The 26,076-nt window shown below is 43.5% G+C and overlaps 1 protein-coding gene across 1 annotated transcript in view; it reads left to right on the top strand.

Moving 5' to 3' along the window:
- AKNAD1 (AKNA domain containing 1) overlaps window positions 1-21,614 on the top strand; it is a 120,293-nt gene extending 98,679 nt beyond the window's left edge. Inside the window, exons 8-16 of the mRNA XM_078071772.1 lie at window positions 2,110-2,266; window positions 3,932-3,995; window positions 7,998-8,226; window positions 11,063-11,160; window positions 15,387-15,509; window positions 15,603-15,710; window positions 17,803-17,884; window positions 19,961-20,090; window positions 20,854-21,614. Coding sequence (XP_077927898.1) covers window positions 2,110-2,266; window positions 3,932-3,995; window positions 7,998-8,226; window positions 11,063-11,160; window positions 15,387-15,509; window positions 15,603-15,710; window positions 17,803-17,884; window positions 19,961-20,090; window positions 20,854-20,985 — 1,123 coding nt within the window. The 3' untranslated portion in view covers window positions 20,986-21,614. The remainder of the gene's footprint in view (window positions 1-2,109; window positions 2,267-3,931; window positions 3,996-7,997; window positions 8,227-11,062; window positions 11,161-15,386; window positions 15,510-15,602; window positions 15,711-17,802; window positions 17,885-19,960; window positions 20,091-20,853) is intronic.
- The last annotated feature ends 4,462 nt before the right edge of the window (window positions 21,615-26,076 follow it).

Raw genomic sequence — 26,076 nt, forward strand, 5'->3', positions numbered from 1 at the left:
GGTGAGGTGTCTATTAAAGTCTGTAGCACATTTTAAAATTGGGTTGTTTTCTTATTGTTGCATTTTAAGGGTTCTTTGTATATTTTGGATAACGATCCTTTATCAGCCCTTTGCCAATATTTTCTCTTGGTCTGTGTCTTGTCTTCTCATTTTCTTGGCAGAATGGAAGTTTTGTTTTGTTTTTTTTTAAAGATTTTATTTATTTATTTGACAGAGAGAGAGAGAGATAGTGAGAGCAGGAACACAAGCAGGGAGAGTGGGAGAGGGAGAAGCAGGCTTCCCGCTGAGCAGGGAGCCCGATGCGGGGCTTGATCCCAGCACCCTGGGATCATGACCTGAGCCGAAGGCAGACGCTTAACAAGTGAGCCACCCAGGCACCCCTACCCCTAGAAGTTTTAATTTTAATGAAATCTAGCTCATCAATTATTTCTTTCATGGATGGTGTCTTTTGTTTTGTATCTCAAAAGTCATCACCATATCCAAGATTATCTAGGTATTCTACTATGTTATCTTCTAGGAGTTTTACACTTTTGCATTTTACATTAGGGCTGTGATCCATTTTGAGTTAATTTTTATGAAGGGTATAAGGTATGTGTCTAGATTCATTTTTTTGCATGTGGATATTCAGTTGTTCTAGCACCATTTGTTGAAAAGACTATCTTTGCTCCATTGTATTGCCTTTGCTCTTTTGTCAAAGATCGAGTGACTATAATTATGTGGGTCTATTTCTGGGTTCTCTATTCTGTTCCACTGATCTATTTGTATAGTCTTTCACCAATACCACACTGCCTTGATTACTGTACCTTTATAGTAGGTCTCAAAGTTGGGTAGTGTCAGTCTTTCAACTTTGTTCTTGTCCTTCAATATTGTGTTGGCTATTCTGAGTCTTTTGTCTCTTCATATAAACTTCAGAATCATTTTGTCAGTATCCACAAAAGAACTAGCTGGAATTTTGACAGGGGTTGCCTTTAATCTATAGATCGGATTGGGAAGAACTGACATCTTGACAATATTGAGTCTTCTTATCCACAAACATTGAATATCTCTGCATTTATTTAGTTCTTTGATTTCATTCACCAGAGTTTTATAGTTTTCCTTATATAGATCTTGTACATATTTTGTTAAATCTATACCTAAATATTTCATTTTTTTGATCTTAATGTAAATGGTATTGTCTTTAATTTCAAATTTCACTTGTTGATGGTATATAGCTAAGTGATTCACTTTTGTAATATTAACCTTGTATCCTGCAACCTCACTATAATTGCTGATTTGTTCTAGTTTTTCTGTTAATTCTTTTGGATTTTCATATGTGAAAAAAGACACTTTTATTTCTTCCTTTCCAATCTGTATACCTTATATTTTCTTTTCTTGTCTTATTACATTCTTACCTTGTCTTATTACATTATTATCCTTATTACATAAGGATTTCCAGCACAATGTTGAAAAGGAGTGGTGAGAGGGACATCCTTGCCTTTTTCCTGATCTTAGTGAGAAAGCAGTGGTACAATTTTTAATGTTTTGGAATTTGGTGAGATTTTTCTTTGTGGATTAATATGAGGTAAATTTTTGTAAATGTAATGGCTTTGAGGAAATTGGGTTCTTTTTGGGTAAAATATTTATATTTATGTATACACTTACACATATACACTTGTTTAAACATGTATACATATATGTACATATGCCTATAGATCAAGCTTGTTAATCAAATGATTCCTCAGATATTTCATGTCCTTCCTCTTTTCAATTGATATAAATCATTATTTCCATAGAATCACAGCTCTTAGAACTGTAAGGGACCTCAAAATAATTAGATCCAGATGAGCAGAGTATTGTTATCCCCATGTTATAGTTGAGACACTGGAGGTACAGTAAGATGAGGTGATTTTCCCAAGGATGCACAGCTAATGAATAACAAAATGAGGATTAGAGCCCAGGCCTTTGGAGTGAGACTATAAACAGGATGCATGTCAGGGCGGGTGTCCATTATCCTTCCTGTCTGAAGCCAAACCACATTAATAATATAGATCAATGCTATATTCATGAACTGTTGTTACTAATTAGACTGTTGACTGCATATCCAGTAAGATGCCTGTTTATGTCTATTAGAGAAGTGGAAGGTGAAATCCTCAAGTTGGAGATGCTACTTGAGGATGTTAAAGAGAAAATTAATAAGGGCAAATGTACTTCAGCCGTCTCTCTTCCTGTGAGTTCTCCAATCATCTCGGATGACTTGGCATCCACATCCTCTTCACCCTCAAATGAGGTAATACGGCAACCTACAGCCTAATTTCATGCCAGGAAAAATGTTTTTTATGCATTTATAGAATCCTAATTCATGAAATCAGGAATTCTATTTTAATATTTCATGAAAATTTAATTTTCCAAAGTCCCATGAATCATATTATTTAAAATGGAACCAGCTTTTAAAAATTAGAAGCTATTTTAAGTGTTGGTTTTTGAAAGATCTTATTAGTTTAAGATGTAACAATGCAGTTTAAAGTGATGAACCACTGAAAAGCTATTTCTTCTGGATGAGGAGCAACATTTTCGTGGATTGTGCCTGGAAGAAATAATTTCTCTTAATAGTTTTATATTCCCTCTTCTACATAAAGAATAACACACTCAGTGGGAAGAACTATTTCCCATGGGTCCACTTCTGCATTTTCCTTCTCTCAAGTTAAATTCTTTTGGATTGTCTACATATGCAAGATTAGGAATTCAAATCAATCACCACTGTCTTTCTACACTTTTTGTTTTTGTAGTTTCAACTATCAGAACATTTCAGACTAAATTAAAATTCTGAGAAACTGAATCATCTGGATAATTGCCTTAACGTGACTCTTTTGTTTCAGACAGCACTTGAAGTCCCAGCCTGTGGCTGACACTCAAAATCTGAATAGGTTTTTGTCACAGTTAAGAACAAGATGTTGAAAGTTATATAAATGCTAGCCCTGCCAAAAAAGTGTGTTTGCTCCTTCAAAACACTTAACCTTTCCAGCAAAATTTCATTCATGGCCCAGCTTCCGAGTTAGGCCATTTATATAACTTGGACACACAGTCCCCCACCTCAGGCAGAATTCTTTGCTCGGACCTCTGTGTCCCCACAGTACTGTGTCTCACTTGTCCCTGTGCCTTTGTACCTACCTATCTTTGTATCACAGACATCTGACTGAGCTCCTGATATAGCGTGAATGTTCAGTGTAGTAACCTCTGAGCCCTTCTGAATTTAACAGTCTCAATGCTTCCCAAGCTGTGAACCAGAATTAGCTTCCTGGTGGTGTGAGGGAGCCCAGAGAGTGAGCCTAGCCTTCCGCCCAGCAGCTCTCTCAGATCTGGGTTTGCTTTTCTTTACTGGGTCCCAAGTTTACCAGCGACTATTCTGAAATAATAAGAACTCTAGAATTTTGTGATAAGTGGCCCTGAAAAGACAATCTACTGCTAGGATCATTCATTCATTCAACAAATATTTATTGCCAAATGCTAGGCACTTTTCTAGGTATTGGGGTATAACATAAACAAAGCAGACAAGTCACCCGCCCTCAAGATGCTTACATATCTCTAAGGGATCCATACAATGGACAAATAAATAAGTGCAATGCATTTAACATAATACATTCCTGTGACTCTGGAGCCGAACTGCCTGGGTCTGAGCACTGGCTCTGTCACTCTTCACCTTTGTGACCTTGGGCAAGTTATGTAACCTCTCTGTGCCTCAGTTTCCTCTGTAAAATAAAGATAATAATACCTACCTAAGCTTCCAACTCCTCTACTGTGAAAAATCTTTGCAAACTGTAAAGCCCTGAGCCAACAGAATTATTATTGTTTACTTCTCATTATAATTTTGTCATTATCATTTTAGACCTGTGGATTTTTAATCCCAGCACTTGCAATTAATTTGTAGTGAAATAATCTCAAGTGTGGTCCCCAGACCAAGAGCACTGACATCACCTGGCAGCTTGTTAGAAACTGTTATGATGTTGTTATGGTGTTAAGTGAGTTAATATGGGTAAAGTGCTTGAAATGGGGCCTGGCTCATAGTTAAGCACACTAGCTGGGTGTTAGCTTTGTGATTATTCAGTAATGGCATGTGACCAAAAGTCACTCACTGTGGGAGGGCCGAGTCACTTGGGAGACTTGGTCAGGGAAGGTAAGATTTGAACTGAGTTGGAGGGAGGGGCAAGAAGGAGGAAGATAGGTGGAGAGTTGGGGAAACAGAGCTACCCTATGACCCAGCAATTGCACTACTGGGTATTTACCCCAAAGACACAGATGTAGTGAAAAGAAGGGCCATATGCACCCCAATGTTCATAGCAGCAATGTCCGCAATAGCCAAACTGTGGAAAGAGCCGAGATGCCCTTCAACAGATGAATGGATAAAGAAGATGTGGTCCATATATACAATGGAATATTACTCAGCCATCAGAAAGGATGAATACCCAACTTTTACATCAACATGGATGGGACTGGAGGAGATTATGCTAAGTGAAATAAGTCAAGCAGAGAAAGTCAATTGCCATACGGTTTCACTTGTTTGTGGAACATAAGGAATAGCATGGAGGACATTAGGAGAAGGAAGGGAAAGATGGGGGGGCGGGAATCGGAGGGGGAGACGAACCATGAGAGACTATGGACTCTGAGAAACAAACTGAGGGTTTTAGAGGGGGAGGGGGGATTGGTTAGCCTGGTGATGGGTATTAAGGAGGGCACGTTCTGCATGGAGCACTGGGTGGTTATACGAAAACAATGAATCGTGGATCACACATCAAAAACTAATGATGTACTGTATGGTGACTAACATAACATAAAATTTAAAAAAAAGGCACCCAGGCAGCACGTGATGGTGCCTAGGGGTGCAGTGGGGACACCGAACTGATCTGAGTCTCCCCGTGGAACTGCAGTTCTAAAGGCAGTCCCTCTGTGCGGCTCCGTGGATTCCTAAGGAACACCAGGGCGTCCTTCGGGGCAGCGACAGGCCCCTTCCTACACAGCTATCGCTGCGGAGGGAGGGCCTGACCAGTTCTGAGAGGAGAAAGGGAGAGTGGCCACAAGATGTCCCCACCACACTCCACCTCAGGTTGCTCCTTCCCATCGTCCCAGGAAGGCTGCAATTAAATTCCCGATGACTCTTAGCCAAAGAATCCCCCAAAGTGGGGCTCCCACAGAGCTCAAGAACTGATTCTAAATTCAAACTGCCTAAAAAAACAAAAAAACAACAAACAAACAAAACACCAAAACCCAAAAAACAACGATAACACAGACCAACCAGATCAAATGGCCATGAGGTTGTCCTCTGATCCCAGGGTCATGTCCAGCAGCCCAGCCCTGCTCGGTTCAGTTCCTTCTGTTGGATCTCTGACCATAACCAGTGTTGCTGAGTGTGGCTCTGAACCTGGCATCATCGTGATCACCTGGCTCTGAGCTTAACTAACACCGTGGATGTCAGTGCTGGTGACAGCTGCTGGTGTTGCTAATGTTTCCCACTCTCAGCGCTCGGGAGACACTTGCCTGGCATACCTGTCCTAGATCAGGGCTACTCCAGCCACAGTGCACCTAGAAATCCTGTGCAAATCTTACTGCACATAGGCCTTGATTCGGTGGGTCTGAGGTGAGCCTGCAGTTCTGCGTTTCTAACAAGCTCCCAGGTGACGCCAGTGTTGCTGGTCTGGGGACCACACCTTGAGATTATTTCATTACGAATGAGCTGGAAGTACTGGGATTAAAAACCCCTGGTCTAAGGGGGGGGTGGCTGGGTGGTGGACATGGGGGAGGGTGTGTGCTGTGGTGAGAGCTGTGAATTGTGTGGGACTGACGAGTCACAGACCTGTACCCCGAAACAAATAATACATTATATGTTAATTTAAAAAAATGAAAAAAAAACCAAACCCTTGGTCTAAAAGGATAGTGACAAAATTATAATGTTGGTTCAGAGCTCACAGTTTGCAAAGACTTGGCAGAAGAACAGTTGGAAGCTTAGGAAGGTGAGGAGACTTAGGAAGGTGAGGACAAACGTCAGGGGACACTGGATCCCAGGCCTCCCAGTTCAGGTGGAGGGCACCTGCCTACATTCTGCTCATGTAAATCTACCTTATATGTGAAGTGCAGGGTACCCTTGTACCCCTAAAAGTGAGAAGTCATCAAAGAAAACACAGGGGCAAAGCCTTTTTTTAAATTATAAAAACAATTTATGCTTATTGCAAAACAAATCAGAAGATAGAAGTATAAAGAACATTTCACAGAGAGAAAAATCATAGCTAATATGTTAGTGTGACTCCGTCAAGTCTTTTTTCTTCTCCGCAGACACATACACATTTTTGAAAAACTGGGATCATGCTATATATATTGTTTTATGGTGCTTTTTCTCTTTTAACATTCTATTGTGGGCATTTCAACAATCATGTAGAATAAACCTATGGCTTAATTTTTAAGGACTGCATTGTATTTCATTATACCAATTCATTTAACCAATCCCTTGTTGACGGACATTTGGTTTCTTCCAGTTCTTTGATATTACAAACACTGCTTTGGTGACATCATTTTATGCAAGCTTTGAGCCATACTCGATTATTTCCTTAGACTAAAAATGTTAATGGTTCAAGAGACAAGAGGCAAGAAAATTCTGATAAACTGGCCCTTAGCAAGGTGGTGTCATGACCCAGCTGTGCATCAGAAAGGAGCCGGGTCCCCACCCCACCCCCAAGCCCACCCTAGGGATTTTTTTTTTTCTTTCCAACCTTCACCAAAGTGATAAGTGAAACTGGTATCTTATTGTTTTCATCTGTATTTCTTGGACTGTTCGTGAAATTTAACTCATTTTCATATGTTTCTTGGCCATTGCCACCTCCTCTTTGACATCATCAACATTTTAACTATTATTTGCAAAACCGAAACCGAAGCCACTTTTTTTGAAAGGCAGAGAAGTTGGAAAATATTAAGAACAAATAACGTGCCATATTGAGATTTTTATTATACAAAGGGCTCTGACAGGTGACCAAAGGAGCAGGAAAGTTGTGGTTAAGAACACAAGCAGAAGGGGAAAGGTTCAAATCCCAGGTCTGCCACTTACTCTCTGTGACCTTGCCAAGTTGCTGAAATTCTCTGAGCCTCAGGATGCCAGGAGGGCGAGAAGGAACCAAGCAGGGTGTATGAGGAGGACCTGGCACAATGAGCAGGCCACAAATGGTTGTTTTTGTTAGTAAGGAAACACCGAAAATCTCCAAAAAAGTAATGGACAAAGGAGATGAACTAAAAGTCACAAGTAGGAAACACAGCCAATAAATAAGCACATGGAGAAATGTTTATCTCCTTTAATAACAGAGGCAATTAACACAAGGTGCCACCTCCCCGCTTTTTAAATGAACAAAAATATTTCCAAGGATAATACCTGATGCAGCGGAAGGCGGGGTCAAACTGAGCTGCCCACATTGTTGGTGGCTGTGTCATTCTTACAACGTTTGTGGAAAGCAATTTGGCAACAGGTATCATCACGCAAACATGTTCACGACCTTTGACCTAGACATTTCCTAAGGAAGTAATTCAAAATATGGAAAAAGCTATCTGTACAAGGATGCTTGTGCCGGCATTGTTTATAATGGGGAGAAGAGCACGTTTTCTGTTTACAGAAAGCGTAAAAACCATAGTAAAAAATACACTCTGGGTGGTGTCAGGCGTTTCTGTGAAGTAGTAATTTTTCTGTGTTAAAAAGGGACATATAAACAATAATTTCAGCCTCTAAATAGTCCTAAAGCCTGTTTTAATTCATAGTTGAATGCATTTCTTTGGAAAAGCTTGTAGAGCTCTACGAAGAGTGGTCAGATTGATGGATTTAAACATTATCTTCCTAAATCTGTTCATCCTCCGGAGGAGCCTGGGCAAAGTGGAAACTAAGGAAAGAAAAAAGGGGGAAAGTATTCTCTCATCTGTAAACTAGATTTTTAAATGTTTGGAGGAGGAGAGAGGCCAAGCCAGCATTGAAACCTTCTCTCTTTACGCCCCAGGCCATTACAGCACAGACCCCGCGGCGCGAGAAATCAGAGCAAAGGAGTCCCAAAGCAGTGAGTTCAGCTGCCTGTGTGTGAGCAGCGGCGGGATGAGTCACTTCCTCGCTCACAGCCACATGTGTGTGTGCTTTGTGGTGCAGGAGAACCCCATCAACACCTCGGGAAGGCAGGACCACGCAGAGACGACCAGTCCAAGCTGTGCCTTTTGCCACGGGGTCCTTGAATGGTGAGGGCTTCTTGCTGCTAAATCCCCAGGGCAGGTGGGAGCCAGTGCGGGGATAATAGCTCCGGGGAGAGTGGGCGTCAGCTTAAGCGAACAGGTGCCAGAAGCCGCTGGCCAAGTTACAGATCGCAGATCGCAGGGCTGGGCATGCCCCGCCTCCGTCCCGATTCACAAATCCCTCTCACGGTGGCTCTTGAGTGGCGTGAGCATCAGAGTCATCGGGAAGATTGTTAAATAATGCACACGCCTCACCCTCACCTACTGTGTCAGCCTCACCGGGGCTGGAGCCCTGGTAGGAATACTTCTTTTAAATCTGCTCAAGTGATTCTCAGAAGTCCCCTTGGTTAGGAATCATGGCTACAGCCCACGAAGGGTGGTTTGTCCTGTAGGCTCCGTCAGAACATTACCCCGACGGGAGGTGGTCGTGCACCATTCACAGAGCAGCTTCTTGTGACGAGTGAAAATCTGCCCCTTTCCTCCCTCTGTCCCCAGTCCCACTGGAAATAAACCCAATCCCACCTCTCGGGCTTCACGTCTCCCCGTTCTTGGGCAAGAAATCTTCCAGAGGTTAAGAAGCTGTAAACTGTGCCAAGAAAGCATCGATGTAAAATCCTAAGGAGAAATCCTTCATGTTCTTGAAACTTTCTTTGGATCAACTGTTAGCCCATGTGGATTCAGAATCATTTATGTGAAGCTTCTGTCTGTTAGTGAGAGGCGCTACCTCCACGCTCAGGAGGCACGGTGGATGCGGGCCAGAGCTGGGCTAATTTACCTTGGAAAGGTCAGGAGTCAAGGAGGGAGGAGCTGTTTAGCAACCATTATTACATGTCCATAATGGGCTCTAATAGAAGCAGATGACAAGATCTGAAGCTCGAAAGGATTCCACCCCGGGAGCTTGTCCTAAGTGTTCTATTGAGTGTCCGCCCCCTAAAAAGTGCATGGCGTTTGTGCTGAAAATGACCATGTGTCATCTGGTGTGGACCAGTACTTTAAACCGACATGCCAGTCATTGGCTTTGACTCTCCTTTAAATATAAGGGGCAATAATGATGCCTACTCCCTGAGTCACCCCAGGCCCACTATTTTTATTTATTGAATGAAACCTCAGTTTTGGAATTTTTAAAATTGTATTAAGTATAATAAAAATAGTTTGACATTTAAAAAGCATTTTGATTAAGCATTCGAGGTATTAAATACTTCTCTTCCAAATCCCTAGTCTAGACCCTACAGAGACTCTTAAGTATCAAGTCAGGGACTGATGTTCCAGACTAAATTTTCTCTTTTATGATGGACAAGAGGGAAGGAAAACACAGCCAAGTGTGAAATCAGATCTAACCATGAATGTACCACTGGGGTGTGAAGTAGAGATACACATGATTTATAAATTGAAATCTTGGTAAACTACATAATACCTGAGGGATTAATTGAACAAAGGGCTACATATACTCTTTACTCTTCTAGAAGATTAGATATCTCTCAGATGGGACATGTGCTTTATGAAGTTTGCTGATGTTTGAGGGATATTTATATATATGCAGATAAATGATATATGCTACAGATAAAATGCATATCCCTTTGTGCTATGTCTGATGCAGGATTTTGTATTTAAGAGTACGCTTTAGCTACTTTGTCTTCTTGGAAAACTGTCTTCTCAAGTAGAATTGCCCTTAGCTTTTATGTTTGGCAAGAAGATTTTAGTGCACAAAGAAGTTTAAAAGAGGCAGAAAAAGAAAGTCATGTGTGGGACTGAACTCCCTTGAAAGAGATCCAAGTTTTCCACTTTGGAGAGCAGATGTTCAAATGCCCCAAAGGTGGAAGGAGGAGACAGAAAATGAGGTGTGAGAAAATATGTGAGTCAGGAGGAAAGCATGTTTTTCCAAGGGGAGGGGAAGGGCTCAGCTTCTCAGGCCCCAGCCCCACCAACTCCAAGCACAGCGCCTGTCTCCACGGCAGCCAGCAGGCCTGCAAGGTTGGGGGTGCTGCATTCACCAAGCAACGTCTGGAGTTTGTCCCCCCTTCCCTGCCCCCCCGCCTCCCCTCCCCATCCCTCCCTCCAGGGGAATCAGTCTCGTTCCTCTCACCAGCTGTGTCCGGGACATCAAGGGCACAGTGCCTTCCACACTAAGAATGAGCAACTTTCCTGGAGGGCTATTACTGTATCTCAGGGCCGTGTGAGGGCTTTATTAAGAATTGTGATTAATTAGAATTTTTCAAAAGGAGTTAGAATTTCTGTGAAGAAGGGAGGCTGAAGCAACAGACAGGTCAGAGAAAGTGTCCTGGTAGACAACTGGAAGGTATCTTTCTGATGCCCCCTGGTGGCCTTGTACAGCTAAAATTAACCCAATGTGCTCCCACCGCTTTTAGCCCCATACACACTGGACAAAATCCAGCTTGCTGGGCGTTCTGGACACACTCAGCTTGCACTTGCGGAGCCAAAGCCACATGACCTAGCACTGACATGGAGCACAGCTTCTTCCCCTGGTAAGAGTTGATTTTGAGACACGAATATGAAGAAAACCCCAAATCTTATAATTCCATATTTCAAATTTCTATATTGCATATGTGTGCATGGTGATTAGATATCATCCTCTGGGGAACAAAACAGATTTGCTTTTTAACATTTAGTATACATATTCTTACCAGGCCAAGCGGTGCTGGGTGCGGTTTCTTATAGGAAGGCTCTCAAAAGGGCGGGCAGCTCTGTGTTGAGGACAAGACGCCACTCGTGTATCGTCCCAGGCCCTGATCTAAGAAATTTAACATTTCAGTTTTACCTGTACGCTCACGATCTCCAGGAGAAGTGGGCTAAAAGTTTATGGGATCTTATGCACCTTTTTCAGGAAGGAAAACATGGAGAAAAAAGGGCACAGAAAGACCAACTGCGGAAGGTGTCCCCCTGCCATTCAAGAAAAGGCACAGCGCGCAGGTTCGATTCTCAGTAAGTTGAGGGGCCCGGGGCTGTGGTCCGTCTCCATGGGTCTGCTCCCTGCAGGCAGCCCATCTGCCACACCAAACAGCTTTACCTAGACGAGGGTGTGGCCTATTGTTTTTTCCTTTTTTTTGCAATATGTAAAAAATTAAAAATGGAATAGATTCAAATGGATCAAATGTGGTCAGACAGGGTGAAAGTGCCCACCTGTGTTTGTGCGGGAGTCCCGGGACTCCATGCACTCAGTTGTGAGGTGGCCTCCACTCTGGGTGTCATCCTTCCAGCATGACCCAAAATCCCCACCTGGTGAGCTTCCTGGCCATGGGAGACTTGCTGCCGACTTGTCCATGCACATTTCACAGAAGCAAAGAAAATTGCTTCTCCTGGGAGGGGACTGGGAGAGCACGCAGGGCATGGAATTCAATGATTTTTAGTCAGAGGAGTTTTCCTCCAAAGGTAGTTTAAGCAGAAAAACATCCCGTGGCAGAACCACCCTGGTTGAGGAAGAGGTGAGGCCAAGGCCTGCCTGTTCAGGCAGCTCCTGAGCATGAGAGTCCCCACCCGAGCCTGGTCTACCCTGTTTATACACGAGAACCGGGGCCAGAGACCTAACGAGGCTTGTTTACGCTCATACAAGCTGTGGGCCAAGAGCCTTTCCTTCGACCCAGTGTTCTTTCTGTTCTGTCATGTGTAGTTCCACTTCTTCTCCGTAGACGATTCATTTTCTTCTTCTTCTTTTTTAAAGATTTTATTTATTTATTTGAGAGAGAGAGAGAGCATGAGCAGGGGGAGCAGCGGGGGCAGAGGGAGAATCAGACTCCCCGCTGAGCAGGGAGCCCGATGCAGGACTCGATCCCAGGACCCCGGGACCATGACCTGAGCCTAAGGCAGACGCTTAACCGACTGAGCCACCCAGGCGCCCCAAAGATTCATTTTCTAATAGTCATAGTAATGTTTCATCAATTGAATACCCACAACAACAGATGCCGTACCAGGACAGGCTTTCCGACTGTGGTCAGAAGGCTCTGGGGGTCCCTGAGACCCTTCCGGGGGGCTGTGAGACCCTCTCTTTCGCAGCTACATATCCGTGCAAGGCCAATACTGCAACTGACTGAATGCAGGTGCAGCCGTCGAATCCAGCTGCCTTCTAGTAAGCCAGGTATTCAAGACACTTGCCAAAACATAAAATACTGCCACTCTTCTAATGCCTTTCATTTTTTTAAAAAAGGTTTTATTTATTTGACAGAGAGAAAGACAGCCAGAGAGGGAACACAAGCAGGGGGAGTGGGGGAGGGAGAAGCAGGCTTCCCGCAGGGAGCCTGACGCGGGGCTCGATCCCAGGACCCCGGGATCATGACCTGAGCCGAAGGCAGACGCTTAACGACTGAGCCACCCAGGCGCCCCATGCCTTTCATTTTTAAAAATAGCTTTTTTGCATTAAAAACCTGTTATTGTGGGGCGCCTGGGTGACTCAGTGAGTTGAGGGTTGGACTCTTGGTTTCAGCTCAGATCATGATCTCGGGGTCATGGGATGAAGCCCAGCATCGGGCCCTGTGCTCAGCATGGAGTCTGCTTGTCCCTCTCCCTCACCCTCTGCCCCTCCCCACTCTGCGAGCTCATGCACGAGTGCTCTTTCTCTCTCTCTTAAATAAATGAATGCAATTTTTTAAAAAACATTTTAAAAAGCCCGGGTGCCTGCGTGGCTCAGTCGGTTAAGCATCTGCCTTCGGCTCAGGTCATGATCTCAGGGTTCTGGGATTGAGTCCCACGTTGGGATCCCTGCTCAGAAGGAAGTCTACTTCTCCCTCTCCCTCCCATTCCGCTCCCCTTGTGCTCCCTCTCTGTCAATTAAATAAATAAAATCTTTAAAAATTTTTTTTTAAAAACCCTTATTTTATCAGCATGAAATGAATTACTGTTGGTTTTAAATGACATAATAAAATATTTTTAAATGTTTCAGTTTAAAATTCTATTTTAAAAAAGCCTTAGGACTTTCCTTTCAGTCTTGGGAAGATCTGAATGATTCTGCACAAGCAAAAATGACTTTAAATTTATAATAGATCCCTCTCTACCCGTCCATCTTCAACCGACTGAATGTCATATAATAGCTCTTCTCCAATGCAGGGTGAGATTTTTCACCACAGGTACAAAAAATGGCATATATTATGATACAGGATAGATAAAAACTATAATAAGTAAAGCTCTTTAGGATTCTCAATTTTAAGAGTGTAAATGGGTTCTGACATAAAAAATTTGAGAACTGCTGACATAGTGCATAATATTTATCTATCCTTATATCCCTGTAAGTAGGAATTATTATCTTTATTTTACAGATAAGGAAATGGAGGCTCAGAGAAATTCAGTAACTTGCCAAAGAGCTGGTGTATTTCTACTGCTATATAGTGATGTATCCCAAAATATAATGGTTCAAAACAACAAACATTTTCTATCTCAGAATTTCTATGGGTCAGGAGTTTGGGAGCAGCTTAGCTGAGTGATTCAGCTCAAGTTCTCTGATGAGGTTGTAGTCAGATGCTGGCCAATACCACCATCAGCTGAAGGCCTGACTGGGACTGGAGAATCTGCCTCTATGATGGTTCACTCACATGGCCATTGGGAGGAGGTTTTAGTTCCTCACTGTGTGGGCCTCTCCAACAGGCTGCTTGAGTGTCATTATGACATGGCAGCCAAGTGATCCAAGAGAAAGACCAACATGGAAGCTTCAGTGTCTTTTATGACCTAGTTTTGGAAGTGATACAGCATCATTATCACTTTATTTGTGACAAGCAAGTCACTAAATCCATCCCACACTCAAAGAGAGAAGAATTAGGCTCTACCTTCTGAAGAACATATCAGAGAATTTGTGGACATATTTTTAACCATCACTGCTAACTAATGGCAGACCCAGACTTCAAACTCAGGTCTATCTGAACCTCATGCTCCTTCCACCATACAACCTTCCCAGGGAATGCCTTCAATCCTTTATTGCAATTTCCTTGAGTTATGGATTGAGAGGGAATTCAATGACTATTTTTTTAAAGATTTTATTTATTTATTTATTTGAGAGAGAGAGAGTGCATGCACGAGTGGGAGGAGAGGAGCAGAGGGGAGGGAGAGAATCTCCAGCAGACTCCACACTGAGCACGGAGCCCGACTCAGGGAGCTCAATCTCATGACCCCGAGATCACAACCTGAGCCAAAACCAAGAGTCAGACGGTCCACCAACAGAGCCACCCAGGCGCCCCTCAATGACTACTGACTGAGATATGGAAAAGAAAAAACATCCCTAGAGCTCACCCCATTGTGACTTACTCTTTGAAAGATAATGTTACAGGGGCGCCTGGGTGGCTCAGTCATTAAGCATCTGCCTTCGGCTCAGGTCATGATCCCAGGGTGCTGGGATCGAGCCCCGCATCGGGCTCCCTGCTCAGCGGGAAGCCTGCTTCTCCCTCTCCCACTCCCCCTGCTTGTGTTCCCTCTCCCGCTGTCTCTCTCTCTCTCTCTCAAAAAATAATAAAAATCTTAAAAAAAAAAAAAGAAAGAAAGATAGTGTTACAAATGAGCATAATCACCAGAGTAGCAAGGCAGGTAGCGTCGTCGGCAGAGTCTTTGTCCCCTGGTCTCACCTGTCCTGGAGCCGAGATGTGCTCACTTGTCTGGCCCAGGCTCTCACGCTCTAGCCTCACCTGGAGGGCTCCATCGCCCACAGCCTGCCAGGTCCTAGACCTGCACTAGACACACGCTCTCTACTACTAGCCCCTCTGTGGCACAGATAACGGCAAAGCTATAATTCAGTTTCCCATATCGGCTTACGGAATTGATGTAGAGAAAAACCATCTTTCCAACTGTCCAGGTGACAAAACACAAGCTCTTGGCCACAACAGGGTCTGAGAAAAGAATGAGGGTGTATCAGGGCAAATCTGGAAAAGTATCGATCTTGCATTTGTAATTGGTTCAATGGGCCACGTTCTCACGGACCCATCCATTCAGCAGACCTTCCCTAAGCACCTCCATGTGCGAGTAAATTCTTGAGGCTTTCCTATCAGATCTGTTACTTATCAAAACATCTCTCAGTTGTCATACGGGGATTCCAAATGTCATCCTGAGGCTGGCAACTCCCCTTGGGAACACAGCTGGGGAAGTGGACACTTTGGCGCCGACTGGTTAGAGCTGCCACACTTTATGACTCTAGTGAAGAAACTCACACTTTCTTTGTGTAACTCGGGCTTTTCCAGGTTCTGCTGCAGGCCCCAGCTGCTCTTCTGCTTCTGGGACTGGATTGCAGAATAATAAATGTGAGAACTGTGGCACTAAGAGTCATAATTCCCGAAGAGTCTGTGGCAAAGAGCCACTTGAAGGTGAGCGTGACGCGGGGCCCTTGCACGGAAGGCGTAAGTGGGGACAGCTGCTGTCCGCGGCAGTGAGTTGTATTTTTCATCTTTTCTTTTTAGAATTTCATTACAGATACAACATGCCGGGACAGAATTACTTAAATCCTAACGAAAGAAGTGCCTTTGTCAGGCTCTGCTTTTTAAACGAAAATAAAAATTCTTCACCGTGTAAGTACGCCTGCTGCACGATCTCATCTTTGTAAGCAGGCTGGTCTCCCAGGCGTGCGGGACCCGCATCACACCGGCCACTGTTTCCCTTCGGGGGGGGGGGGCTGCCCTCTCCAGCCTGCTGCCTGGCTCTCCAGTACTCACCTGAGGCCCCCCGGCATCCTGGATGGCCAGAGGCTGGGCCGGGGCTGGGAGATAGGAAATCCTAGCAATAAAGGACTCCGAAAGTTATTAAGTGCTAACTCAGTGCAGGTTGATAACAAATAATAAATATTTGCTACACAAATGACCAACTGAAGAGTCACCACTAGTGTTGCTATCATTCAGGAGTGGTGAAAGCTTTAAATATGTCCCTACTAAAAGTCGGCATGTAAAGAAACAGACTGTTTTTATACTCCTTAAACATGCTAATTTCAATGCAAAATTTTGCTGTCTTTGGAAAAAATTAAAAGCCCACAAACATTTATTTATAAAGATGAGTAAGACATGGCTCCTCCCTCCCCAAGGAGTTCACCATTTATCGAAAGGAACTCGTACCCAAATAAGGGAAGTTCGTGGCAAAATGCGGTGCTAGAATTAACAAAGTCAGAGTGTGCTGAGGGAACAAAAGGGAGGGAAGGAAATACTCCGTGTTTTGCTTCTGAACCACAGCCACATCTGGTTCTTTGACATCCTCTCCTTGTGGGAAAGTTCATACCTCCGGCACTTTCTCTCCTTATCTGTGGACAGGGCATCAGGGAGACTGTTTCTTATCTTTCACAATTGCCAATTTCCAAGATGAAGGAATGCCATTTCCCAGATTGAACTCAGCTGTGCGTCCCCTATGCACCCCCCCCCCAGCTGCCAAATCCTTCACGTGCATGTATTCTCTCAAGATGACAGCCACTAAACTCTGCAGAAGCAACAGAGCAGATTTCTTTACTATCTCTTTGGCCTTTGGGTCCACAGTCCGTGAGACTTGTCATTCCAATATATGAGGGAATGAGGGATCAACTGAGTCATCTGAAGTGTGACTTTGAGCTGCATTAGTAAATATATAGTGGCCAAGAGGGTAGAAGTCATAAGGAGGCATTGCTCAGTGTTGAAAAGAACCTTCCAGAAATTGGAATGCAGTGGGTTGTTGTGGGAGGTCCTGAGCCCCATCTGTAGAGATGTCTCTACGGATCCCATCCGGAGACAATGTACTTTGTCAGGATGTTGCAAACCTGTAGACCAGACTAGAACTGGACAAGATGACCCTATGATCCTTCCCAACTCTGAGCTTCTATGTTTCAAATAAAATCCAGATTTATATTTGGAGACTAGCAAAAGATTAAGACTGAACTCTTTAGTACCTCTGCTCATCACGACTTAAGTTCGGGTGGTCAACATGACTAATTTGGACTTTCTGGCTTCTGCTCTGCCTTCCATGTCTGAGGGACAATGTCTCCCAGTTCCCTTGTCAAATGGGACCCTCCTGAGGGGGAATGAAGCCTAGTTATGAGAGACTGGTGAGTAAGACAGGAGACCAGGGAAGGAGAACCAGCAACAGAGAAGGCATATTTATTGGCCATCGACTCTCCTCTCTTCCTTTCCCTGGCTTTCTTCTTGTCTTCCATGGTGTCTTTCCTACGTTTATCTTCTTTTCTGTTTAGTCTCTATTTTCCGGAATTGTCTTAGTCATGTAGTTTAGTTTCTGACTCCTAGAAACCTTGCTCATGGGTTTGGAGAAGACTTCAATCCCCGTCAAAGGGATTAGTTATCCCTCCACTTGTCAGATGAAGTAGTTGAGTCCGCAGAAGTTGGACGGCATGCTCAGATGTCCACAGCTAGCACCCAGCGAACCTAAACCTAGACTCCTGGTCTTGTGGCTACTGATAAAACTCCCTTTAAAAGTTGAATTTCTTACAATAAATAAGTTGAAATTCTTTTCCTGAATTCAGAATACTTGATAGAAAGTTCTTTGTTTTCTATGTTCCCTAATTTTCTTACTTCTTAAAATTTCATGAAATATTTCCTTCATACAGAAAAGTTCGGGAAATGATACCCATATAGCCACCATTTGGGGATCATTTGTGATGCTCTGAATTTAATCATAGCTAACATTTTTCAGCTTGTTCAAAACCAGAATGGATCTGTTCCCAGACATCGAATCCAAAATCCTCTCATGATGAACATGAGCCCATACCAGGAAAGTAAGTATTATTTTATTATTAATAACAACAAAAATGACTACCAATCAGTTGGGTACATACAATGTGCTTAGTGCATGAAATTACTGGCCCAAGATCACCTAGATCATAAGTAGTCAAGCCAAGATTTAAACCAAAGTATGGCTGATACTTCAAACATTCATTTATTCTTCAACAAGTATTTGAGTGTTAATAGCAGCCTCTTGTGCCGGGTTCTGAGGACACAGTGAAAAATTAAACTACTGTCCCTGCCCTCATGGAAGTTACTTTTTTGGTAGAAGAGCCAGTCTTTGTAAGTGCCAAAAAGGGGGTGTACTGAGTGCCATTACCTAATTTGGAGGTTCAGGGAAGCTGAACACCAAAGGATAAGTGTGAATCAACTAGCAAGGGGATGTAGAGGTAAGAGTGAAGACATTCCAGTCTAAGAGAGCTTGCTGGAATGGGAAGGCCCCTTGGCAAGTTCTGGATCAGTGTAGTACGCATGGCTGTGGGCCATGATGGGGCTGGTTAGGGGAAGCTGATGGGATGGGTAGGGCCAGACCATGCAAGGGCTTGTCGGCTACAGGAAGGATTTCAGACTCTTGAGTATAATAAGCCAATGAAGGTGTTCGTAAAGTTTCCTAGTGTTTTAAAAGATCATTCTAAGTACCAAAGGAGTGGGAATGGAGTAGAGGAGTCAAGGATTGGAGCACAAAGGCCAAGTAAGAGGCTGGTGCAATATTCCAGGTGAAATGATGGTAGCTTGGCCAAGGGTGGTAGAGAAGGAAAGAGAGAGGTCTAGTATTCAAGAGCTCTCTAGGAGGCAGAATCAATAGTGTAGCAGAGTGGTTAATAGTTCAGGCTCTGCACTCACTCACTCAGTCTGAACTCACTAGCTCCTACGATAATGCAGTGCAGTGTTTAAGAATGTTGCCTCTGGCGAGGTCTTGGGTTTGCATCTTGGTTCTGTGTCCTTGAGCTGGTTGCCTGACCTCTCTGTGCCTCCCTTTCCCCACCATTATTTCCCCATTATTCCCCAAATGGGAATCATAATAGTGCCAAACTCATTGAGGATTGGGTCAATACATATAAAGCACTTGGAAAGGTACCTGGCATTCAGCAAGTGATGGCTATTATTGTTGATCATGGTGACTGATTGGAGGTAGGGAGACAGAGGACTCTGAAGCCCATGCCCTTTCCACTGCACCACACTGCCCTGCTCTGCCTGGAGTTTTTCATTAGCTAGGGGCTCCTGATGCTCATGTTCTCTGATGCTCTCAACTGGATGATAGATCCAATGTGTTAAACTAACCTGCGGAACCAACTCATGTGAATGTGGTGGTGGTCGTGGGGGGGGGGATGAAGGGAGGCTTTGGGTCACAAGCATTTGAAGCCAGACTTTCTGGAGATGACTGCTCCAAGTGTCCTATGTACCAAAGAAGTAATGCTTAACAGAAGGAATCTCAAGCCAGGGGGACATGAGGATGGCTCCATGGCCCACCTGTCAACAGGCAATGTCTTGTGGCATCCCTTAAGGCCACTACTCATTGTTGTGCAAAGCATAGCACCACGCAGTGCCCTTTGCATACACTGTGAACGAAACCTCCCAGAGCTATGCAGTGCTCAACTGCAACAACCGTACGTGGTGACACTGGAGTCATAGTGTAGTAGGCAAGGGGAGCCTGCTTAAAGAGGTGCTGCTTTTATCTTTCTACTGCTGCTGCCTCCTTACTTTGTAAGCTCACTGGTGCTAGAATGAACTCAACTCAAAGTGCTTGCAATTGGCAGATTTGTGTGCATTTGTTTTATAAATATGCAGGATAGAAGGCTGGCCTGAAAAGAATGAAAACCTAATAAAAATCAGAGTTTTGCCTCTTTCTGTGGCAACGGAAGAAGAGCAGATTCTGGGAGAAAACACCCTTCATGGTTGTGGAACAAACTATTTCTGTGGTCAGCCACAACAGGACTATAGGCGAAAGGCAGAGAGAGCACAAACTCCTCACCCCCAACACACACACACACACACACACAGCCATTACTGAACCACCACAAGCTCAAGGGGAGAGGGCAGTTTTATACAAATATGCTTTTGCCCTCCAGAAAAAATCTTAAGGTTTTCATGACCTACCATTCAGACCTTGCTACACCCTCACCCCATTTCCACTCCTGCAGGATTTCTGGAAGCAAATCCTTAAGCAACTTTGGCAGTACTGAAGAAACAGAATCTGAGGTGAGGACTTAGAAAAGAAAAACAAAAACATCCTAGAATCCTTGCAGCTTGTAAGTATGGTCTTGACCACAAAACCTTTTAAATTATTACAGTATGGGGGCACCAGAAAATGCTCCGCTAAACACAATCTGTGCTCAGCACTAACACAGAGACACACAGCCTGAGCAGCCACATGGTTTGTATTATTCCTAAATTGGTTCCAAGGGAAATTTCCTGGAGAAAGTGTTTTGTGGGTGGTGCCTCGGCTACAGGATCCCTTGGGCCAGGAGTGAAGGCAGCAGACTGTTTCCAGCCGCTCCCAAGTCTGTCCCAGTGACGCTGGGGTTAGAACTGCCTGGTTCCCAATTTTCCAGTCAAATCCCAGGCCACTTTCAAATGCTTCCAACGCAAGCACTAATCCCCCTGGGTGCCCTCCCAGGGGTTATGACTCCTCCGTCCCCTTCGACGACCCCCAAAGAGCTTGCCTTCTTTCTCACAGATCTCTTCCTCTGTGGCAGGGCAACAGCCTGGCAGGTTGCTGATCTCACCCTCTGATTCACACTCATCGGTCATGTGTTGGGTCTTTTTTTTTTTTCTGTCCCTTTCCCTAAAAAATATATTCCATCTCAGACTGGTTTCCTAGGAAACCAACTGTCAAAAACAGGAATAGACTGGGTGGGAAAAGAATACTCCAAAAATTCCACCTTGCAATGTTTAATAATGAGATAACCCAATTAACAGAAACAGTAACTTTAAACAAAATGTGTGGACTTTTCCTCTGTAGATTTTAAACTCGTCTTTGGATCATGCCCTGAGGACAGCAACCATTTTGAAAGACACTACTGATCGAATGATTAGAACTATTGCAGAAAATCTTGCCAAAGTACAGAGATGGAGGAATCAACTGAAATACTAGTTCGACCCAAGGCAACCGAGGACTTAAAAAAAAAGAGAAATGCAAAGAAAACTGATCTTCCCCCCAAAAGTATCTTATTATGCCATTTAGGAAGGTGACTTTCTAGAGAAAATACCAAAACTGTAAGAAATGGGGGGGCACCAAGTGCTTAAAAGGAAAAAACAATGGACCCTGATTCTTAAAATTGAAATCAACAAGTATTTATTTTAAAATAAACTGTTATTCCTAACTCATAATAAAAGAAATCAAAGCAATAAACTAGGAGTGCCTGGCTGACTCCGTGGGAAGAGCATGCGACTCTTGATCTCAGGGTCAAGAGTTCGAGCCCCACCTTGGGTGTAGAGATTACTTAAAAAAAAAAAAAAAGGATAGAACCAAACTATACCTTTGCCTGTAAGTATGGCAAAAACTAAAGTTTAGAAAAGCCAGTGTCAGTGAGGCTGGGGGTGCCAGGTGCTCTTGTACCCTGGGGATGGAAGTGTAACTTGGTGTAACCTGGTGGGAAGGCGACTTGGTATCAAATCCTACCAACGTAAAAGCACTTGCCTTCTGAGCAGAAACCCCACTCTTAGCAATTACTTCATAGGTGACTCACACAACAGGCCATCGTATTACACAGGGGTGGCCACTGGAGCACTGAGGGAAAGAGCCCCCAAGTGGAACGATCTAATACTCTGTGGGGATTCATAAATAACGACAGGCATACAGTTAGCGCTCTGCACCACTGGAAAAAAATGAGGTGGATAATCTTGCAAGATAGTGAAAAAAAGCAAGACAACTAATATATGTAGTGTGACCGCATTTGTGTATGTTTTTCAAAGGGCATACATATTTTCTGGAACAATACACAAAAATATTCAGTGGACCTCCAGGAAATGGAAACTGGGCATCGTTCAGGGAAGGGTGGTTCAGTTGGTTAAGCGTCTGCCTTCGGCTCAGGTCATGATCCCAGAGTCCTGGGATCGAGCCCCACATCCGGCTCCCTGCTCAGCGGGAAGCCTGCTTCTCCCTCTCCTACTCCCCCTGCTTGTGTTCCCTCTCTCGCAATGTCTATCAAATAAATAAAATCTTAAAAAAAAAAAAAATGCTACTACCAGTCTTCACTCTCTACCTTATGGTGCTTTTACTTTCTGTACGGTATGAAATTCTTACAATATGTTTATAATATAAATTACATGAAGATCTCTTGAAGTCAGATGCAAAAATGAGATTAATGAATTTGGGACAAAGTGAAGACAATTCACTAAAACTATGTACCGGGGATTAACTAAATGTATAGCATTTCATGTAGAATGTCAGAATAAGATTTTGATTTGCTTCTTTAAGACTGCTTTATAACCTCTTTAATGACAGAGCAGCACATGATTGGCTCTTTCCCTGCTTCCTGAGGTCTCTATTTACTCGAAACAGTCAACAAATGGTTTCCCAACCCCCAGAGCTTTGCTCAGTGGTAAAGAGTTGAATCCATTCCCACTTTGAAGATTTTTGTGGCCAAGGCAGCTGCTATTTGTCTAGCTGGCTGGAGAATGGGCTATTTTTAACTTTGGGGCTTGGAAATTGGTTTCGGGTGCCTTAGAAGAGATAAAGCAGAGGCCAGGCTGAAGATGTCTCTGACTTTGTGGCTGAAGGTACTTGGTACTTTAAGTCTTGGCACCATAAGGTAGAGAGTGAAGACTGGTAGTAGCCTTTTTTTTTTTTTTTAAAGATTTTATTTATTTGATAGAGAGACATTGCTAGAGAGGGAACACAAGCAGGGGGAGTAGGAGAGGGAGAAGCAGGCTTCCCGCTGAGCAGGGAGCCGGATGTGGGGCTCGATCCCAGGACTCTGGGATCACAACCTGAGCCGAAGGCAGACGCTTAACCAACTGAACCACCCAGGCGTCCGTGGTAGTAGCATTTTAAGAGGAAAAAAAAGGGAGCTTTAACTGTGTATATGCTAAGAGGCTTCTAGATTCATCACTTACCTAAATTTAATCACAAGTTGATAACCTGTTTTGTGTGCCAAGCAACACTATCCTGTCCCCAAGTTTAAAATTACACTTCCCTGGCTTGAAGGGTTCTCGTATGATTCATTAGTTCTTAATCTTTTCTGGGTTCAACTGTCTTTGAGAAACTGAAGAAAGCTATGGAGTCTCCCTCCCCCATGGTCCCCTCTTGCAGGGAAAAGGGATATAAGAACACACACAATTTTTATTTTTATTTTATTTTATTTTTTTTTTTAAGATTTTATTTATTTGACAGAGAGAAAGACAGCCAGAGAGGGAACACAAGCAGGGGGAGTGGGAGAGGGAGAAGCAGGCTTCCCGCAGAGCAGGGAGCCCGATGCGGGGCTCGATCCCAGGACCCTGGGACCATGACCTGAGCCGAAGGCAGACGCTTAACGACTGAGCCACCCAGGCGCCCCGAACACACACAATTTTTAAAAGTTCATGGACACCTAAAGCAAACCCACGGAACCCAGGTTAGAAAGGACCACCATAAATGAATATTCCTAAACCCTCAACTAACCTTTAGAGAAACATTAACTATTATAATCATTTATTTAAAAATATGGCTCATCTCTGCTTTATTAAACTATATCCTAAATGTAATTTTACATTTCCTTAATGATTGAGGATTATTATGAACCATCACTGCAACGTGCTTAATCTAAGAAACAGAAATAGGGCAATGTCCTTAAGAATTTCTGGAAAAGTGCTAGGCTCTGATTTACAAAGATAACTTTATGTTTACTGATCCTGTAGCCTTGGCTGTCTCCTCCCTTCTTTGTGTAAATTTTGACAGATCTCTCTTCTAATTCTGCTGCAGTAACAGACCAGAAAAACAAGTTCATTAGCGAAAAGTAATTGTATTTCTAATGCTGAGTCAAGGGGCTCACCATTGCTGAGAGCAGGGGGATGGCAGCATCCACCGTCCAGAGGCCTCTTTCTGTGTGCTTCCAACATGTAGTGGTGCTCCGGTGGCTTGAGGCTGCCAGGAGCAAGAAGCAGGATGAGGGGCAATGCTTTTAACTCTTTAAAAAAAAAAAAAGTCCTAGCCATCCACTTTATTCGATTATACAAATGAAAACTCATCTGTTTTTTTTTTAAGATTTTATTTATTTGCGAGAGAGAGAATGAGAGACAGAGAGCATGAGAGGGAGGAGGGTCAGAGGGAGAAGCAGACTCCCTGCTGAGCAGGGAGCCCGATGTGGGACTCGATCCCGGGACTCCAGGATCATGACCTGAGCCGAAGGCAGTCGCTTAACCAACTGAGCCACCCAGGCGCCCCATGAAAACTCATCTTTTAATCACTCCTTTCAACTGTAATCTTACGGTTAAGGATTTAAAATAGACCTAATTCATACTAAATTTGAATATGTTTATTTTTAATACTCAAAATGTTGTTTTGGTAGTAGAAATTTTACCGTGGGATGAAGACTTTGTTGCTCCTTTGATTTTTTTTTTTTTTTTAAAGATTTTATTTATTTATTTGACAGAGAGAGAGATAGCAAGAGAGGGAACACAAGCAGGGGGAGTGGGAGAGGGAGAAACAGGTCTCCCGCGGAGCAGGGAGCCCGATGCGGGGCTCGATCCCAGGACCCTGGGACCACGACCCGAGCCGAAGGCAGACGCTTAATGACTGAGCCACCCAGGCGCCCCATGCTCCTTTGATTTTTAAAAGAAAACTGCCTGCCACCTGACAATTCACAAAGGGTTACAAATACCTGAGTTATGGGGGCATCACATCTTACAAAATAAACTGTCAGGATCTGGACCTTTGCGGCTCAAATCCAAGAATTTTTGTGTCTTTGTGAACGGCTGATATTTTTATTTTTTTGTGAATATGGCTGAACAATGTGAATCCACTATACTTTATAAACCAAGCGCATTTCAACAGGAAGCAAGCGTGGGCTTCCGAGATAGCGAATAAATGGTTTCAGTTAGTTCTAACAGCAAAATATCTTTTTCGGGGTCTTATCAGAATCCGTAATTGCTAATTCTGGAGGTGGAATCAGTTTATACCAGGAATTTATGTGAGATGATAACTTATGTCTTCAAATTCAGCAAGAGATTTAGGAAACACGATCTAATTCTAAGCCTAAAGTATATGTAGGGTGGAGGCCTCAAAGGATCTCACATCACTGTGATAGGACAAAGTCATCAGTGAGGTGTTAAGTGACTGAATGGGCCAGTGTGTGCTGCCACCACACTCTTGGTTCCACCTGTCACAGGGCACTGGATCAGTGTAAATCTCTGCTCCACATACATACTAACTCTGGACAGATAGTAACCAAGGTATACAAGGGCCTCAGATAAAACGCAGACACCAAAAACCAACCCTTTCACTGGCAGTGAACTGTTCCCATGTTCGATGCATGAAGAGAGACAAGGCTTTCATCTCCACACGCACACCCAGGTTAAATTACATAACCTTTTTGGGCCCTAGTTTTCTCGGCTTTCAAATGGAGATGATGATGATAATAGTGCCTATCCGCACAGGATTAAGTGAGAAGATTAAATGAGGTAATATAAGCACTTTGAAACACTGCCTGGCTCATATAAAGCTCTAAGTAAGCACCTGCATATTATTATTTTGTTATCACTACCTAGTAAACTAGCAAGTTATGAAATTAATATATCAAAAAATAACATTCCTATATAAAAGATGTTTGAAAGTAAGGTAAAAGATCCAATTCATATGGAACCACAGAAGACAGACATGGCAACTGCAGTACCTATAGGAAGAAAATAAAGGTTTTGAAGGTCATAAAGATTTAGGTAAATAAAAAGACATTCTATATTCCTGAATTTCAAGTTTCAATATTATAGAGCTGTCAATTTTTTTAGAGATTTTGTCTATTTATTTGAGAGAGAGAGTGAGCAGGGTGAGGGGCAGAGGGAGAAGAAGACTCCCCGCTGAGCAGGGAGCCCAATATGGGACTCGATCCCAGGACCCTGGGATCATGACCTGAGCCGAAGGCAGATGCTTAACCGACTGAGCCACCCAGGAGCCCCGAGCTGTCCACGCCTCTTAAATTAACCTATAAATTTATTGCAAAGCTAATGAAAATACCAAAGTAAGTTTTGGTATTAACCAAATGATACTGAA

This window comes from Halichoerus grypus, chromosome 5 (genome assembly GCF_964656455.1).
Source record: "Halichoerus grypus chromosome 5, mHalGry1.hap1.1, whole genome shotgun sequence".
In the NCBI taxonomy this organism is placed as follows: Eukaryota; Metazoa; Chordata; class Mammalia; order Carnivora; family Phocidae; genus Halichoerus; species Halichoerus grypus.